Source organism: Notechis scutatus, chromosome 1, assembly GCF_049901735.1.
Source record: "Notechis scutatus isolate UNSWTSFEM ecotype Mainland chromosome 1, rNotScu1.2, whole genome shotgun sequence".
In the NCBI taxonomy this organism is placed as follows: Eukaryota; Metazoa; Chordata; class Lepidosauria; order Squamata; family Elapidae; genus Notechis; species Notechis scutatus.
Genome location: NC_142009.1, coordinates 340,211,917 through 340,232,118, shown reverse-complemented (window position 1 = coordinate 340,232,118; position 20,202 = coordinate 340,211,917). Strand labels below are relative to the sequence as shown.

At 40.6% G+C, this 20,202-nt stretch overlaps 1 protein-coding gene and 1 long non-coding RNA gene across 2 annotated transcripts in view; one reads left to right on the top strand and one right to left on the bottom strand.

Annotated features, from left to right (window-relative positions):
• LOC148133624 (uncharacterized) overlaps positions 1 to 20,202 on the top strand; it is a 141,787-nt gene that overhangs the window by 3,895 nt on the left and 117,690 nt on the right. The window lies entirely within an intron of this gene.
• LOC148133627 (vomeronasal type-2 receptor 26-like) overlaps positions 8,864 to 20,202 on the bottom strand; it is a 57,873-nt gene continuing 46,534 nt past the window's right edge. Inside the window, exon 7 of the mRNA XM_087952292.1 lies at positions 8,864 to 9,715. Coding sequence (XP_087808418.1) covers positions 8,864 to 9,715 — 852 coding nt within the window. The remainder of the gene's footprint in view (positions 9,716 to 20,202) is intronic.

Here is a 20,202-nt window from a genome sequence, read left to right as displayed (position 1 = left end):
CCCTTCTTGCTTTTCTCTTTCATATTTTTGATGTATAAGTTCTAGATCATCCACAACTGATGCCATTGTACAGAGAAATTTTTTTTTCAAAACAACCACCCAAGTGCTTTTAGTCTGAGATAATTCTCATAAAATCCAAAGTCATCAAACAGTCCAATCAGCTGATTCTTTTTAATACTTTCTCTTTTTCCACTTTCTCTTTTTGGGATAAAGTTTGATCACAAAAGTTCTCTTTAAAAAATATCTTTAGGAAGTCTTATTGCTGTTGAATAGCTCTTTAAAATTAACTCTTTAAAGTTTTAGGCAGTCTTCTCCTTATTTTCAGGTTGCTCCAATTTTATTTTATTTTCCTCTCCCTTCCCACTCACAGCCAAAAAGAAATTCTTCTTCTCTTTTTTTTTTCCCCTTTGAATATTCAGAAATCCTTGCTCCTTCAATATTCATTTACCTCCAGAACAGATTCCCGGATTTCTCTTATAGTTCCACTGCTGTCACGTTAGGGAGGAGAGTGAAAGGCAAGAAGAAGAAAAATCTTACTCTTTTAAAATGTTCGCCACTTGTATCTCTTTCTAGAAACAAAGTATCCTTAGCAGCCTTCGAGGTTACAGGAACTCTCTCTCTTAACTTTATCCCAGTCAGAAGCAACTTCCACAGCTCTTCCCTCTTCCTCCAGCACAAATCTTACCCGGCTGCTGGCTTCTTTGAGGCGGCCATTACTGACCGCCGCTCCACCACCTCAGGAAAAAGGGGTTATTCCGGCTGGAAAGGGGGTCTGTGTTACCCCCAAACCTCTGTCCGGATCCCCTCTCTCTTCGGCTGCCTCTACAAGGCAGCCATAGCCCCCAGACCTATTTAGATCGGGGGCACCTTGGCAGCGAATGCGGCTTCCGGTTTTGCGCGGCTTCGGTAGCAGCAGGAATTCCTTAGGAAAATATTTTTAAAGCTGCGGTACAGAAGAGAAGGAAAAAAAAAATCTGAAAAAAGGGGGTGAAATTTGGACATACTAAAGAGTGCCACCTGATGCTGAAATAAACTAATGTGAACTTTTAAAAGACTTTTAAAGAAAAATAAAGAAAGAAATGTTGCTACAATCAAATAGAGCCCCTGGAAGGTGAAAGTGCAGTTTGGAACTTTGTAACAAAGAAAGAAGCAAGAAAAAAGTGTTCTGGAATTGTTTGATGATTTTGGAAACTTTGAACATTGGATTATTCCTGGATACAATTGAAATTTATTCTGGGAAGCAATCTTATAGAATTTGGTTGTCTAAAAGTACTGGGAAGTGTTGAAAGATGGCAGAACTTTACTTGGAACTGAAAATGGTACTAAAAATATGAAGGAACAATTGCAAGTGAAAGGAAAATTGTTTGGCTTTGTTCTGCAATCTCTGGAAATGGCGGTCTTGGACTATGAGGATCAGCAAAAAGCTCCAGAGGCAGAAGACTTGAATAAAGGAGAGGCCATCTTTAATAAAAAAAATTGGGACAACGAGGTTTGAAACTCAAAAAGGGGGGAAAGGGACTTAAAAACTGGAGATTAGAGGAGGTAATTAGAAAAAGGAACATTGTGAGAAATAAACAAAATATAAGGAAAAAGCAGAAAGGAGGATTACAATAGGAAGCATTAAAGAGGGAGTGAGAAAAGGGGGGAAATGAAGGGGAAAAGAAGTTTCAAAAAACAGAATCAGGAAATAAAGAAATATGGGAAATGAACAAGAATTAAAGGGAATAGTTTGATTGATGGACACAGAGATAATGGCTGAAATTACAACTAAAATAGAGGAGTCTGCATGGTGATAAGGGATTGTATAAATATTTTAGAAATAAGAAATTATGTAGAAAACAGGAAAATATATGTAATTAAAATGGAAGATGAAATGGGAATTGTTCCTTAATGGAAAGCATGATAACAGCTAGATCAAATAAAAAACAACAATATGTAAAATACAATTGAATTATATTAATGTATATTAAGGATTTATAAAATGTGATTGAAATGAATTATGAGAAGGATTGTAAGGGAATTGATACCATTTTTTTCTTTAGGATGAATTTGAATTGATTAATTATTTTCATCCATTTTATTTATTTTTTATTTCTTTTAAACTTAAAATTGTTTAGAGGTAATTTAAAGGGGAAGTACTGTGCAGAATCTGACTAAAAGGGGATTTATGTTATAATATAATTATTAGATGATGGAAATTATAATTGTTTAATGGGATAATTTAGAAGTAAAATATTTAATGGGATGTGAAAGGGAATCAACTATAAGAAATGAAGGTGACACATTTTAATTGGCAACTATAGGTGAAACTTTGCTTTGTTATGTTTGAAATATGGATTGAAATTGTACACAGGACAGATAAAAGTATAAGTATAATTATTTTGAACATTATTTTGAAAATATCCTTGAAAAGGATATGCAATAGATTTAGAAATGAATGAGAGAGTTACAAAATAAGCCTGAGGGAAGTATTTGAGGGGAAAATTAATGAAGAATATTTAAAATAGTGATAAGATATGAAATTGAATATGAAAGATGAATATTTATTTTTATTTTATTTTATTTATTTTGATTTGTCAATCGCTTACAAGATAATAAGTATAAGTATATACATAGTTATGAATACATGAAATGGGTACATCATAAGAAAAATAAAAGAAACAATAGGACAGGGACTGTAGGCACATTGGTGCACTTATGCACGCCCCCTACAGACCTCTTAGGAAAGGGGTGAGGTCAATAGTAGACAGTCTAAGGTTAAAGTTTTTGGAGTTTGGGGAAGAAACCACAGAGTCAGGTAGAGCAGGGGTCCCCAACCACCGGTCCGCGGACCAGTACCGGTCCGTGGAACAAGTCCTACCGGGCCGCTGGTTTGCTGGGCGCCGCCATCTTTTTGATGAAAAAGTGCTTCCGGTGAGCTTTTCGGGTAGAAAGCTCACCGAAAGCACTTTTTCATCAAAAGATGGCGGCGCCAGCGCTTCCGGTGAGCTTTTCCGGGTAGATGCCGGTACCGGGCCGCGGCGCCCAGCTGATGCCGGTACCGGGCCGCGGCATAAAAAAGGTTGGGGATCACTGAGGTAGAGTATTCCAGGCATTGACCACTCTGTTGCTGAAGTTGTATTTTCTGCAATTGAGTTTGGAGTTGTTTATCTTGTATGTATCTGTTGTATGCTCATGTATTGTTGTGGTTGAAGCTGCAGTAGTCATTGACAGGTAGGACATTGTAGCAGATAATCTTATGTACTACACTTAGGTCAGATTGAAGGTGGCGTAGTTCTAGGTTGCCTAAGCCCAACATTTCAAGTCTGGTGGTATATGGTATATGAGGAGCTGTATTTGAGAATTGGTCTAGCAAATGTTTTGTATGCTCTAGTTAGCAGGACAATATTACCAGAGAAGAAGCTATGCAAGATTAGGTTAAGAACTCTCAATGCCTTTTTGGTAATGTTGTTACAGTGGGCTCTGGCACTTAGATCATTAGAGATGAGTACTCAGATAACAGATAATCAGAGTTGGAAGGGACCTTGTAGGTCATCTAGTCTAACCCCCCGCCCAAGCGGGAGACCCTACACCATTTCTGACAAATGGCAGTCCAATCTCTTCTTGAAAGTCTCAAGTGATGGCGCTCCCACAACTTCCGAGGGCAAGCTGTTCCATTGGTTGATTGTTCTCGCTGTCAGAAAATTTCTCCTTGTTTCCAGGTTAAATCTCTCCTTGTTCAGTTTCCATCCATTATTCCTTGTCTGGCCTATAGGAGCTTTAGAAAATGGATTGACCCCCTCCTCCTCTCTGTGACAGCCCCTCAAATATTGGAAGACCGCTATCATGTCTCCCCTGGTCCTTCTCTTTACTAGACTAGCCAAGCCCAGTTCCTGCAACCATTCCTTGTATGTTTTAGCCTCCAGTCCCCTAATCATCCTGGTTGCTCTTCTCTGTACTTTTTCTAGAGTCTCAATATCTTTTTTATAATGTGGTGAACAAAACTGGATGCAGTACTCTAGGTGTGGTCTTACTAAGGCTTTATAGAGTAGTATTAGTACTTCCTTTGATCTTGACTGTATCCCTCTGTTAATACAATTTAGGATTGCATTGACTTTTTGGGCAGCTGCTGCACACTGCTGGCTCATATTTAGCTGGTTGTCCACTAAGACTCCAAGATCCCTCTCACAGTTACTGCTATTGAGCCTGGTTTCACCCAGTCTATATGTGTCCTTTGGGTTTTTCTTGCCTAAGTGTAGGACTTTCCTTTTCTCTACGTTGATTTTCATTTTGTTATATATGGCCCAGTGTTCTAGTCTGTCAAGATCTATCTGGATCTTGAGCGTATCTTCTTGGGTGTTAGCTATTCCTGCCAGCTTAGTATCATCTGCAAATTTGGTAAGTTCCCCTTCTATTCCCTCATCTAAGTCATTAATGAAGATATTGAAGAGTACTGGGCCTAAGGGTTGTCTACAAGGTTGTGTCCATCCAGCTTGTATTTTATGTTTTGATTTTTTTTCCCAATGTGAAAGACTGAGCATTTGTTGGTTGAGATTTGAAGTTGCCACTTTGACCATTCTCACACGTAGTTAAGATCTTTTTGAAGGGTAGTGGTGTTGTTGTTGGTGTTAAATAGCTTTACATCATCAGCAATCTCTCCATTCTCTGTAGCTCTTTCCATTCAGTGTTAGCTAGATGAGAGGCTCTGAGCCAAAAACCCTGATTTTTCAAGGTATCTCAGTGAGGACTTCTCATTTCAAGCTCAAGTATCATCCTTTCCCTGGCAATATTCAATTATACAACTATTGATTGACCAAGAAATGCTTTCAAACTTTTGCCCCAGTACCCAAAGCCTATTGAATGGAGAGGAACAATTCTCCATTTTAAACCTTGCTGGGAATACATACTCATAAATGAAACTTGAGTGTGATGTGGGGCCCTGATTGAACTAGGCACACAGGTCTCATAGAGGAATGCCAACAGATGACATGGCACAAGAGTCAAATCAGAATACTGCAAACGCTATTGCTGTTATTTGCTCATCCCACCTTGGAAACTGCCCCACATTGATGAGGGACAACAGCTGAATATGATGGGTGGAGGATTTAAACTCTTTCATCTCAAGAAAATGGAATGGTAGTAGACATTTCTACACAGCCACAGGATTCTATGCATATGCCAAGGCTGCCTTTGTCCATTTCTAGGAATGAGAGATCCTTGGCTCCATAGATTTAGAGAAAAGTACTTTTACTAGGAATAAAACTGAAAGGAAGCACTGAGGCAAAGTGTGGGAAAACAGCAACTTGAAACAAACTGCACAACCCCAAACACCCCCCCCTGTAGCTAGGCAACCTGAGGCTGTCACATACAAGAGCCAGCAGGAATGGCCTTGAAGGGATAAACAAAATCCAGGCCGTACTTGCAAACTTGCAATGAAAAATTGCTCCCTGATCCTGTCCCACTTTTCTTTTTTTTTTTAAACAAGTTTTATTAATTTTTTTCAAAACACACAAGTCGTCATTATCCATTACATATTTAAACCTTTTTTCATTATAAATTTAACAAGTCAGATAAACTATAATTCTGTTTTAAACCATTTCCATATAAACATACAAAAACCTCTTATCCATTTTCTCTTTCTTTCTCTTTACTCTTATTCCATTTTATTATTATTATTTCATCTATTTCTTTCTGACTTAGTTACCATTATTCTCATTCTATATTTCTGCAAGGTTTCATTAATTCTCCCCCCCCCAAAAAAAACATATATACACAACACACAAAACATAAAAAAGATCTTTTTGGAAAGTAACTTGGACCCAGGTATTTCTTTCTTCATGGACTTCAACTGTATTCATACTCATCTTACATATCATTACTTATTTTATTTACCAATCTAAATCTTCTATATTAACTTCTCCCCATATTTCACTCTTTTTAATTCTATCTTAATTAATCATCAATTTGAGTCATTATATTTGTATCTTTTGTCCATTCTTTATTGTACCTTTGTCTCATTCCTTTTAAAAAGAAAGAAATTTCTCCTGAAATCACTAATCAGAGTATGATGCCTTTCTATCTCCCGACTAAATTAATCAAATTAATCTTTAGAATACCCAATCCGATTTTGCTTGGTACATTCTAACTGAATAATACATCCAAAATAATTAAATACATAGTTAAACAATAGATCTAAATATTAAAAACAAATACTATAATGAAAATTTTATAATAACATCAATCCCATAATCTTATTAAACTCTTTAATTAAAGCTCAATATTCTAAATCTCCCCTCATATTATATTTTAAAACCAATCATTATTAACATTTCAACCTTTTAATCTCTTATCAACTCTTAAGCCATTTAAGTTTTCTATTTCTAATACAATACTACCATATCATCTTATGTACCTTGCAAAATCTCTTTGAAGAAATTATACTTATCCTTTATCCCTAAAAAAATTCCTTTTTTCCCATTTAATTTCAAAACTTTGTAGCTTTTCTCCACCTTTTCCTTTCTTTCTTCTCCCAACAAACCTTTCTACCCCCCCTTCTTCTAGCCTCTGCCTTACTGGCTTCCCTTCTCTGTCGTATTCCTCTTCCCTTTTGTTTACCATCCTTATATTGATTTTGCACCTTGTTTTTCCCTTTCTTAAAGTGTTTTTTAAATCTTAAGTCCTTTATTTCTCTTCTTCCCTCTTCCTTCCCTCTTGGTCGAGTTCTGAGATTTATTAAAGATGGTTTCCTCTCCTTCTTCTTCTTCTGCTGTCTTCATCTGCTGCAATGTTTGTTGATAGTTAATAAGCGCCATTTCTAAAAAAAGGAAGGCTTCTTTCAAACCAGCTTTACCATTTTTTTTTTGCTTGCTCATAATCTTTTCTCAGTTCCTCAATAGAAGGAGCCATTATAAATCTTTTCTTTTCTTTTCTCTTACAACAGTCAGAATATTCCAAAGGAAAAATAAGACAATCCCAAAGTTATCAGTCAGTCCAAACCAAGACAGAGTTCCCACTCTCTCCTCCTAGGGTAGTATCAATCAGAGAAAAAGAAAGTCCAAATCTGTTTCTTAAAATCTTATTGCAATATATTTTAGTCTTTCAATCCTTAAGGCATCTCCTCCAACAAAGTCTTAGCATACAAATATTTTTTTTAGTCCTCTCTTTTCCCACTCATCGCTTAAAGCCAGTTTTCACCTAAAAAAAAAATAGATTTCTTAATATTCACTTTTTATTCCGTAGAAAAAGAGGGTAAGCTATCCTTTCAGCACCATTAAACTGCCGCTTTTTTCCTCTTCTCGAAGGTATCATTCAGAAAGTCATACTTTTCAGGAATTTTGTTAAATATGTCTTAGAGTCCTAGGAGCCAAGAAAAAACTTTCTCCTTTCAAGCACTTTCTCCACTTCCTCCTGCGCATTCTTACCCGGCTGCCAGCTTCTTTGTGGCGGCCATTACGGACCGCCGCTGCACCGTCCTGGGAAAAGGGGGTTCTGCCGGCCGGGGAGGGGGTCTGCAAAACCCCCAAACCCTTCTCCGGATCCCCCCTACCTTCAGCTGCCCCTGCAGGGCAGCCTAGCTCCGTACCCATCTGGGTCGGAGCCCCAAAAACGGCTAGCGCGGCAGGGATCACGCAGCTTCGCAAATCCCTGCCGCTCGTGAAGCCGACAAACCGGAAGTCGCGATCCTGTCCCACTTTTCTATGGCAGCTAGCAGCAGGCTAGCTGACATTCAGCACCCCATAACAGAGGCTTTAGCCATACAGAGGAAATTTATGCAAAACACACAGTACATCCCATGAAGAACAGCGATCTCTTCAGGGTGTGTTGGGGTAAGGCAAAGTAAAGAAAAACGTTCCCCTTGCATAAACGTGCAAGTTGTTTCCGGCTCTAGGGGGTGGTGCTCATCTCCGTTACAAAGCTGAGGAGCCAGCGCTGTCCGAAGACGTCTCCGGGGTCATGTGCCCGGCAAGACTAAATGCCTTCAAAGGCGCACGGAATGCTCTTCCCTTCTCACCAAAGGGATCCCTATTTTTCTACTTGCATTTTTTACATGCTTTCGAACTGCTTAGTTGGCAGAATCTGGGACAAGTAACAGGAGCTCACTCCGTTGTTGGGGTATTTTGTATGAAAAAACCTGGAAGTTTTTAGGTGCCTGGACATATTTACCATCCATCCAGGTAGACTCTATCATCTACTTTAAACTCTTTTGGCTTCACACGTTTTTTGTCAGCTTGTTTCTTATGTGCCTGCCTCACAACTCGCCTTATCCTTGGTTCCGTAGATTTAGAGAAAAAGACTTTTACTAGCAATGAAAGTGAAATCAAGCAGTTCCGGGCAAGCTCTAAGGCAAAGCATGGGAAAACAGCAACTTGAAACAATCTGTATAGCCCAATCCCCCTTGTAACTAGGCAGCAGAGATTATCACATACAAGAGCCAGCAAGAATGGCCTTGAATCCAAGCCATAGATGCAAAGCTGCAATGAAACCCTCCATTGATCCCCCGCTTTTCTAAAGCAGCTAGCAGCAGGCTAGCTGACAGCATATATGCTCCAAAGCCCTGATAGTGAACCTAATTCTTTCAAACACTAACATGTTAAAATTTTTCCATTAAAAGGAACAAAATGAGAATATGTCCTCCTTGAAATTATAAACATCTTTAACATCAGGCTTTATTTCCATACAACACACTGAACATTAGTGGGGATAACTGGAAGACATGGAAAACAAAAGGCTGGGTAATAGTTGCAGACAAGAGGTATATTGTGACTAGACACAGCATTTGATGAATAATTATAAAATGGAAACGATCTTCCTTCATTTCATGATATTTTAAAGATGATATTCTAAATATACACAAAACTATAAAAGTGGCATATCCCTGCATAAGTTAGAGATGTTTGTTTCTTATCATATTTTCCCTACAATTAAGATTGGGCCTGAGTAGGATAATGTGGCATTTGGGAAAAAAGATGCAAGCCAAGAGACCAGCCCCAGAGGCCAAGATGGAGAAGATCTCCACAGCCACCACGGACTTCCCTTTGGTGCTCAGGTAGGTGGGAAGGAAACTGATCCAAACACTGCAAAAGACCAGCATGCTGAAAGTAATGAACTTGGCTTCGTTAAAGCTGTCGGGCAATTTCCTAGCCAGAAAGGCCACTGTGAAACTGATGAGGGCCAGGAAACTGAGATAGGCCAGGACAGCGTAAAACATCAAAGTTGAACCTTCATTACATTCCAAGATGGCCTCTCCTACCAAAGAGTGGAAGTCCATGTTGGGAAATGGGGGCAACTTTGCCAGCCAGGTGGCACAAAGAATTGCTTGGATCAGGGGACAGGCTAAGTCAATGGAGTTGGTCAGTGGTTTCCCTAAGAGCTTTCTTGTCTTATTCCCTGGTTTGGTGGCCATGAAGGCCAGAACCACCATGACAGTTTTTGCCAACACAGAGGAAACAGCAAGGGAAAAGAGAATGGCAAAGGCAGATTGTCGGAAGAGACAGGTGAGCTTTCCGGGTCGACCAATGAAGAGGAAGGAGCAAAGGAAGCAAAGCAGGAGGGAGACCAGGAGGATGTAGGTGAGATCTCGGTTGTTGGCCTTCACAATTGGTGTGTCACGGTACTTAAAGAAAATTGTCAGAACTACTATTGTGATCACAGAGAGAGAAAGAGTGAGAGAAACCAAAATGTATCCCAGGGTCTCTTGATAGGAGAGGAAGTGGATCTTCTTGGCAATGCAGTGGTCCTTGTCCTTGTTGGGATATTGGTCTGCTGGGCAGCGATGAAAGTGAGCTGCATCTGAAATCAAGAGTCTTTGTCTAAGTAATTCTACTGTACCTGCCATGAGAAAAATCTCTGTCTCATGTAATGTTTCAGTCATGACTCCTTTCTGCAGAGAGCACCTCAATATAAGATTGACAGAAGGACCCATTACATATAGGGGTGGGATTCCACCAGTATAACAACTGGTTTTGTGATCACATGTTTTGTTCAGAGTGTATCTACTGAATATATTTACTGAAGAAAGCTCCGCATTGGTGACAGAAAGGGCATCCAGCCATTAAACGCTCTGCTAGCTCCATTCAGTTGCCCAGACTCCACCCTGCAAGGGATTTGGGGGCCATTAAATAATGACGATGCTCATATTCTCGTCAGAGTGGGACTCTGGGTGGCGTATAATTAATTAATTAATTAAAAAAGAAAGAAATACCTACATGCTAAAACATCTAATAATAATTGTTTTAAAAACCTATAAAGGAGCTCATCAAATAAAAGGCCGTAATGTTCACTGCAGTCAGGACCTCCAAGCCTGATAGTCCTAGGTTCTTTATCCCAGGAAGACCTACAATGGAAGGAAGTTCCGGAGGTTCTTTGTTCTACCTGTCTGATCAGAAATGGTCCCTTCTGGACAAGGGTCACATTGGTAGCAGCAAACCTGCTGGCCCTCTGGAACTCTTCTACTCTCTCCTGCCTGGTACCTCTTCATGCCACACCTGGCAAAGGGCACCTTCTGAATGTAAACAGAGAAATGTATATGATGACTTAGGTGATGAACAGTCTTCATTGGTTCATTTCCACATTCCTATTTCCATGTTCAGAATGACTTACAGAATACAGAATATTAGAATTGGAAGGGACCTTGGAGGTCTTCTAGTCCAACCTCTCACTCAAACAGAAGACCCTATACCATTTCAGACAAGTGGCTGTCCATTCTTTTCTTAAATGCCTCCAGTGATGAAGCACCCTCTGAAGACAAGCTCTTCAACTGTTAATTGTTCCCACTGTTAGGAAATTTCTCCTTAATTCCTGGTTGCTTCTCTCTTTGATTAATTTCCACCCATTCTTTCTTGTCTTGCCTTCTGGTGCTTTGGAAAATGAGTTGACTCCCCTCTTCTTTGGGGCAGCCTCTCAAATACTGGAATGCTGTTATTATATCATCCTTAGTCTGTCTTTTCTCTAGACTAGACATACCCAATTCCTGCAACCACTCTTTATATGTATGTTTTACTCTCCAGGCCCTTAATCATCTTAGTTGCCCTCCTATGTACTCTTTGTTGGATAGGGCCCGTTGATCAAGTATGTCAAGATCTTTTTGGACCCTGAGTTTGTCTTCTGGGGTGTTGGCTCTTCCTGCCATCTCAGTGTTGTTAGGGATAACATTGGTTACCTAACTTATTTGGGTAAAATAATATATATAGACTATGATTGTGTGTATCACTTTAAACTGTAAACCAAGTTTTTGGGTGCGGTTGTAAAATCACCATAAGAGGGAGCAAGAGAGCTCACTGTTTGCCTCGGCTTTTATTGTTTTATTAATTATAGTTTAATATCCAGAGAAAGATGGCACAAGTCAATTTACAAAGTTTGTCTCTAATATCCAAACTGGATGGAACAAACTATGTTTCATGGTCTATGAAATGCAGCCTACTTCTACGAAGAGAAGGTTTGTGGAATATAATACAAAACCCACCAGAAGTAGATGCATGGGATCCGGAGGATGAGGATGATGCCCAGAAAATACAAGAATATCAATTGAAGAATGAGCAAGCTCTCTGTATAATAGGACTGACACTCTCTGACCAACAGCTTGTCCATATTCGTGGAGAAGAAACAGCTGCGAAATGTTGGGAGAATTTAAAGAAGATTTATGTTCGAGACAGCGTAGGAGCACATATAAATCTTACACGGAAGCTGTTTAGAACACATCTTCAAAAGAATGGAGACATGCTGAATCATATAAACTCTATGAAGAGAATTTTTCAAGAACTGCATGAAAAGGAACTTATCTTCACAGAACTACACCAAGTTTATATCATTTTGTCTTCGTTAGATAAGAGCTACGATGACTACGTAACTTCACTTGAAGTTCTGCCAAAAGATAACCTTACATTAACTGACATTACTGGCAGATTAATTGAAGAAGCCAGGAGAAGTTTTGAAAGGGATCAACTCAGAAGGGAACAACCACAATGTGAAGAAGAGAAAATATCTTCGTCAGCGTATACAATTAGAAAATGTTTTAATTGTGGAGGAAAAGGACATTTGGCTATATTCTGCAAGAAAGGAAAAAGCCAAAAAGCCAGCCAGAATGCTAAAAGGCATCAAAGGGATAAGAAATGCTTAGAGTTAGCCATGTATAGCAACGAAACTGTGAATAATAATTTATGGGTGGTAGATAGTGGAGCATCGCACTGCATAACGAAAGATAAGAAAAGATTTGTTAAGATGTCCACGAGTTCACAGCAGATATCGTTAGCTAATGGATGGAAACTTAAGGCTAAAGGTGAAGGTATAGCATATTGTTCTTGCATAAAAGAAAATGTAAAAATGTTATATGTACCACAGCTTAAGTTTAATTTGCTTTCAGTTAGAGTTTTGGTTAAACTAGGTTATGTAATTACCTTTAGGGAGACAATTGCATAATTGAAAAAGAAGGTAAAAAAGTGACTGCAACTTTAAGAGGTGAATTGTATGTGTTAAATGATAATTTAGAGGTGGCTAACACAGTTTATAATAATGTTGAGTGCATACATCTGTTACACAGAAGTTTAGGGCATATAAATTTTAAAATGCTTAAACAAACAGTAGAACTATCTAAGGGTATAAAACTGAAACCTTGCAGTAAGTATTTGCACTGCAATACTTGTAGTCAAGAGAAAAGCAAGGTGATACCAGCAAATAGAGTTAATGGATTTAAAACAAAGGAGCCTCTAGAGGTAGTATTTGCTGATATTATAGGTCCTAAAAAACCAAGTGTGGGAGGTGCTCGTTACATACTAAGTATAATGGACCATTATTCCAGATATGGTTTCTGTTATCTAATGAAAAGCAAAATAGAAACATATCAGAATTTCTTTAATTGGCTTAAATTCGCTGAAAGAAAAATAAAAGGAAATTAGTAACTCTTATCACTGATAATGGTATGGAATTTATAAACAATAAATTCCAAAATAGACTGAAGATGGCAGGTGTTGAACATAAAAAGTCTGCACCATATAGGCCACAACATAATGCCTTTATTGAGAGACGAGGCCAAACATTACAAGCAATGGCTTGTACTATGCTGTCAGATTGAGGATTACCTGAAACTTTGTGGGGAGAAGCAATAATGTGTGGTAATCATATATTGAATAATGTTGTTAACTCAACAACTGGTGAATTATCATTCACACGGTGGCATGGCAGAAAACCTGACCTAAGCTACATGCACACATTTGGAGCACCAGCATGGGTGCATATCCCTACACAACTGAGAAAGAAAGGGCAACATAGGGCTAAAAGGTTATTTTTTTGTAGGTTATGAATCTAATCATAAATCATACAGATTCTGGGAAAAAGGTACATCTAGAGTTTACTGTAGTGCTAGTGCACAATTCCTGGAACATGTAGGATGGGAAAAACTGGAGCAAGATTCAAGTAAGGAAGTAATTATAGAACCCTACAAAAGACCAAAAGAACAAATCAGTAATAAGAAGAGCGCAATTAAAGAGGAAGTACATGAAGAGCATATAGGACCAGAACAGGAAGAAATACCAGAACAGGAAGAAATAGATAATCAGGAACAGGTAGAACATGAAAGTCCACCTGTAAGCCCTGTAATACCTAGACGTTCTACACGTGTAACCAGACCACCTGATAGGTATCAAGCAAGTGTAGTTTGCCAAGTTAGTAAAGTTCCAACTAGTGTCGAAGAACTTAGAATGTATCCTGCAAAGGATCAGGAGAATTGGCAAAAGGCAATGGAAAAGGAGTTAAATTCATTAAAGGAAATGAAAGTTTATGAAAATGCCAAATTACCTCCAGGTGAAAAGTCCATTGGCTGCAAATGGATATTTAAGTTAAAAACTGGTAAAAATGGGACTGTTACCCATAAGGCTAGGTTGGTAGCTCAAGGATTTAATCAAACTGCATGTGATTATGATGAAGTATTTGCACCAAATTTAAAGGCAATAACCTTGAGAGCAGCTTTAGTGTGGGCAGCTAAGAAAAATTATATTATAAATCATTTAGATGTAGAAACTGCCTATCTGCATGCACCATTGCAGCACACTATATATTTAAGAAAACCAGTAGGTATTAAAGATGATAAAAATAATAATGACTGTTGGAAACTGAAAAAGAGTCTCTATGGATTGAAACAATCTGGTTATGAATGGAACCAATATATTGTAAAAGAGTTAAGCAATATAGCGTTTAAAGCAGGTTTAGCTGATCCATGTTTATTCAAGAGAGAGACAAATGGCATAGTATCATTATTATTGTTGTTTACAGATGATATTGCTTTAATAACAAAAACTAATAATGAAGCTACTGAGATAATATCATTATTAAGTAAGAGGATAAAATTAAAGCATTTAGGAGAAATAAGACAGTATTTAGGATTGACAATAAACAAAACCAATAGTGGCTTTAAGATATCACAAGAAGATAAAATATACCAATTGCTAAAAATGTATAAAATGGAACTTTGTAAACCGGCAAAAACTCCAATGAGTCAGGAATTTTGTCATACTGAATTTTGTCATACTGATGCTCAAAGTTCAAAATTTGATAAGACTATTTATCAGTCATTAATAGGTAGTTTATCATATATAAGTAATTGGTAGTTTATCATATATAAGTAATTGGTCAAGGCTTATTATTGCTTATTATTGCTTATTGCTTATTATTGCTTATGGCATTAATCAATTGGCGAGATTTAATGCTGAACCAAATGAACGTCACTGGCAAGCGCTAAAGTGTATATTAAGGTGTTGTGGCTCCGGACTTGGATTCAGCTCCTGTGGCTGATATGAGCTCAAGTGAGGAGGACATGGCAGAGAAATATGAGCCAGCATGGCTCAGTGATTGGAATGGTAATCAGAAGGAGGAGATGGACGTGACAAGAGAGGACAGAACTGATTTAGTAGAATGGTCAGGACCTTCGTCCTCCTCTGGTTCAGTATCTGATCATCAGCCGGGAATGGCTGACGGAGAAGTTTTAAGAGAATCTTCAAGTGGAGACGAGAACTTGGAGAATTGATGGTTAGATGTCAGGAATAGACGCCGCTTTAAGAGGCAAGGCCAGCTGGAACGCAGAAGATGGGCAAGTCAGTAATTAGGGAAATTAACTGTTGCCCTAATAACTATAAAAGGATCCACCTGACTTTGAAAATTTCTCAGGAACAAAGCGTTTAATTTACGTGGAGAAGCAACGGTCAAAGCTCGGAGGCTTGTGGATTTTAGCCAGGATTAATGTGCTGTAGACTGTGAATAATAGCAGCTGTTATCTTCTGAAACTCCTCTTCGTTTGTTTTGCTTTTGAGGACGAATGCTTTCGGCGTTGCTTATTTGATTTTGAAGGTGGGACATAACATTTTTGTTCCTGACCCAACAGACCATCTTTGCAATGATGGATTCAAACCAATTGCAACAATTGGTGGAGCAGCAACAACTACAGATTAATCAATTACTTCAGAGTAACGTAACGTTACAGAATCAGGTAACTCAATTGTTGAATTATGTTACCAATTTACAAGGTACTGCTGCTGCTGCTCCCCTGCCCCTCCCTTGAGAAAAAGCCCGGTAGCTATGCCAGAAAAATTTTCTGGGCAAACGGACATGTTTTCGACATTTGTGGGTCAGTGCCAACTGTATTTTTCTGTGAGGCTTGAAGAATTCCCAACCGACCGGGCTAAGGTGGGATTTATAATTAGTTTATTAACTGGGCAGGCTGCCAAATGGGCTACTCCTTATTAGTGCAAGATAGCCCATTATTGGACAATTTCAGGGTTTCTTCAACAAATGAAAGTAATGTTTGAGAACCCAATTAAATTACAAATTGTGGACAGAAAGTTAATGGACATTAATCAAGGAAAACGTTCCCTGCAAGAGTGCGTTGCAGAATTCTGTTTGTTGTGCATGGACTCTAACTGGAACGAACCGGCTCATGTGGCTGCATTCCAGGAAGGCTTGTCTGATGCCATCAAGGATGAGCTAGTCCATGCAGAGCGGGCTTCAACTTTGGATGCATTAATAATCCAATGTTTGCGTTTTGAAGCTCGCTTACAGCAACGTGGGAATAAACGGACCATTGTGGAAGCACCTGTATTTCCTCACACACGCATTACGCCTATGAGAGTTTTTCAACCCAAGATTCAAGCAGAGGAGCCGATGGAGATAGGCGCACTCCGCCCTCGCTTAACAGCGCGAGAACATTCGAGAAGGTTCCAGGAAGGCTTGTGCCTTTATTGCGGGGTCCGGGACATTTGCAAAGGCTTGTACTCGGAGAGGGACTCGTAGACCGGTGCCCGAAACCACTCCTGGTCTGTCGGGAAATGGGGTGGGCCCAACCTCGGAGAAACCCTAGGTCGGGCACAACCTACACCCCATCCCAAATTGCCGAAGTAAATCCTGGTCCTCCTGGCATTTACTGTTGGACACTCGTATATTTTTGCAGTCCCAGAAGGAGGGAATTCCCGCTGTGGCGCTGGTGGATTCAGGGGCTACAACCAGTTTTATGGACTGTGCTTTTGTGAAACATTTTGGAGTTCCATTAATTCCTGTAAATCCCCCATGAAGGTGGAAACCGTAGATGGCGTGAACTTAAGTCGGGACCTATTCGCTTTGCCACCCAGCCAGTACGCATGCTTATTGGGGATCATGAGGAGCGATAAGTTTTTATGTCACCTCGAACCTCCATCTCCCTTTGTGCTCGGAGTATCCTGGCTGCGTTTGCACGATCCGTTGGTGGCTTGGGCGCAGAACACCATTTCTTTTCCAAGCCTACAATGTGTGGACCACCTGAGGCATGTCTGCGTGGGCCAAAACATCGCCGCTCCTGCTGTCTCGATTCCTTCGGAACTGTCGGATTTCTCCGATGTTTTCAGCGAACAGGAGGCAGACCGATTACCACCACATCGTGTTTATGATTGTCCTCTGGACTTGATACCGGGCGCTCCATTGCCAAAGGGAGGTTATATTCCTTGTCAGAGCCAAGTTAGTTGCACTCGAGAGTTTTTAGATAAAAACTTAGCTCGGGATTTATTCGACCCTCGTCATCCCCTTTTTCGGCGCCCATTCTCTTTGTTAAGAAGAAGTCGGGAGAACTTCGTCTCTGTTGTGCTTATAGATGCCTGAACTCTATCACCGTGAGGAATAGCTATCCCTTGCCGCTCATTCCGGAATTGATGGAGTGGTTGCGGGAGGCTACTATCTTCACTAAACTAGATCTGTGTGGGCCTATAATCTGGTTCGGATGCGCAAGGGGATGAGTGGAAGATGGCGTTTGGCACTCGTTATGGTCATTTCGAGTACACCGTCATGCCATTTGGCCTGACCAACGCTCCTGCTGTATTCCAGCATTTGATGAATGATATTTTTCGAGACATGCTGGATAAGTTTGTTGTCATATATTTGGGATGACATTTTGATTTATTCTAGGTCAGAGATCAACATCTTCAGCAGGTTCGTCAAGTGCTTCAGCGTCTTGGGAGCATAAACTCTACGCGAAACTGGAGAAGTGTTTCTTTTTGGTCGTCAATAGAGTTTTTAGGGCACATCATTTCTCCTGAAGGCATTGCTATGGACCCAAAAAGGTTGAGGCATTATGTAGTTGGGAAGCTCCTCGTTGAGTCAAGGACCTACAACGACTTTTGGGATTCGCCAACTACTATCGAACTTTTATTCCGGACTTTGCAAAAGTAATGGACCCTATAACTCAGCTCCTTCGTAAGAAGGTTCCGTTTGTGTGGGGGCCTCCGCAACAACAGGCTTTTGACATTTTAAAGAAAGCATTTGTAGCCGAACCGATATTGAGGCATTCTGATCCGAATCGTCCATTTGTGGTCGAGACAGATGCTTCTAATGTCGCTATCGAACAGTATTATTACAAGCTTCAAAGGATGGCGCACCTCTTTTCCCTTGCGCATACTATTCTAGGAAGCTCACAGCTTCAGAGCGCAATTACACCATCTGGGAAAAGGAGTTGTTGGCCATTAAGGCTGCTTTCGAGACTTGGAGACATCATTTAGAGGGGGCTCGGCACAAGGTAGAGGTTTGGACGGATCATCGAAACTTGGAACATTTAACCACAGCTAGGAAATTGAATCAACGCCAGATTCGATGGTCGTTGTTTTTCGCTCGATTCAATTTCTCCATTATTTATGTTCCAAGTGGACAGAACCGGAGGGCAGACGCGTTGTCTCGGAAGCCTGAGTATATTTGCTCCGAAGATCCTCTTCCTTTATGAACAGTGTTACCACCGGAATCTTTGGCCGTACTGCAAGATCCGGTAGATTTGCGGCTCGCCTACGGGAGGCGCAACGTTTGGATGCATGGACGCAACAGAGATGTGGGGACGTTGGACCTGATTCTCCATGGTCTTTTGAAGAAGGTCTGCTCAGACATCGGGGTTTGTTATATGTGCCTACCAGACCGTTGAGAGCTCTCATCATGACACAATGTCATGATAACCCTGGCTGCTGGTCATTTTGGATTTCATAAAACATTGCATTTAGTCACCGGACTTTTTGGTGGCCTCGGGTTCGCCATGATGTGTCCTCTTACGTCGCTTCTTGCATTCAGTGTAGGCAAGCGAAAGGGCGTCGGGTGCGCCCCTGGACTCCTTCAACCATTGCCGACTCTGGACAGACCATGGGGAGCGATCTCCATGGACTTTTATGCACTTACCATCTTCGTGGGATTCACGATGGTGCTTGTGGTAGTGGATATGCTGACTAAAATGGCTCATTTCATTCCCTGTTGAATTGCCATCGTCCCATACTATGGCCCAGCTATTTTTGCAGCATATCTTTCGTCTGCATGGACTGCCGGATAGAGTGGTTTCTGATCATGGGGTTCAGTTTACGGCGCAATTTTGGAAACAGTTAATGGCGGCGCTACAAGTTCAAGTATGCTTAGCGCCAGCGCACTATCTGAAAACTGATGGTGGGACGGAGAAGGTGATTGGTATTCTTACCCAATATTTGAGGTGTTTCGTTAATCTGCGACAAAATGATTGGGCGAAATATCTCCCATTAGCAGAATTCGCTTTTAACAACTCGCAGCACACCTCCACTCGTGTCACGCCATTTTTGCGAATGTGGGTTATCATCCGCGCTTCTTCCCATTAACGATGATGGATTCCCGGTTCCTGAGACCCAAGATTTTCTGGAAGAACTACAAGCGGTCCACCGTTTAGTAGTACAACAACTTAACAGGGCAAAAGGCGATTATAAATGGTTCGCGGACCGATCACGTCGAGCAGCGCCTCCGTTAGCTGTGGGTGATAAGGTGTGGTTATCCACAAAACATCTGAGGATCAATCGCCCTATTAGGAAGCTAGACCATCATTTCATTGGTCCCTTCCCGATTGAGGCGGTTATTAACCCTGTGGCATACCGACTCACTTTGCCAAGTTCTATGCGCATTCACCCTGTTTTCCATCAATCTCTTTGGTTCCTGATTCTCCGGTGTCATCTGCGTGATTCTGCTGGTACGACTCCCTCATCGACGCCCCCTGAGGAGGCTGCTGTTGATGACACGGTGGTCAGCGTTATTGGTTATGCGTTGGCTCAAGGGTCGTTTCCAGTATTTAGTCAAGAGGAGAGTGGATGACTCGAAATTTGCTCATGGAGGGATGCGTCTGCGGTTCATGCTCCAGATATGATTCGGGACTTTCATAAACGTTTCCCTTGAAACCGCATCCAGATCGTCAGACCCAGGGAAGGGCCCTGTGGTGAGGATAGTGTTGTGGCTCCGGACTTGGATTCAGCTCCTGTGGCACTGATATGAGCTCAAGTGAGGAGGACATGGCAGAAGAAATATGAGCCAGCATGGCTCAGTGATTAGAATGGTAATCAGGAGAAGGAGATGGACGTGACAAGAGAGGACAGACCTGATTTAGTAGAATGGTCAGGACCTTCGACCTCCTCTGGTTCAGTATCTGATCATCAGCCGGGAATGGCTGACAGAGAAGTTTTAAGAGAATCTTCAAGTGGAGACGAGAACTTGGAGAATTGTTGGTTAGATGTCAGGAATAGACGCCGCTTTAAGAGGCAAGGCCAGCTGGACGCAGGGAGACGGGCAAGTCAGTAATTAGGGAAATTAACTGTTGCCTAATAACTATAAAAGGATCCGCCTGACTTTGAAAATTTCTCAGGAACAAAGCGTTTAATTTGCATTGGAGAAGCAATGGTCAAAGCTCGGAGGCTTGTGGATTTTAGCCAGGATTAATGTGCTGTAGACTGTGAA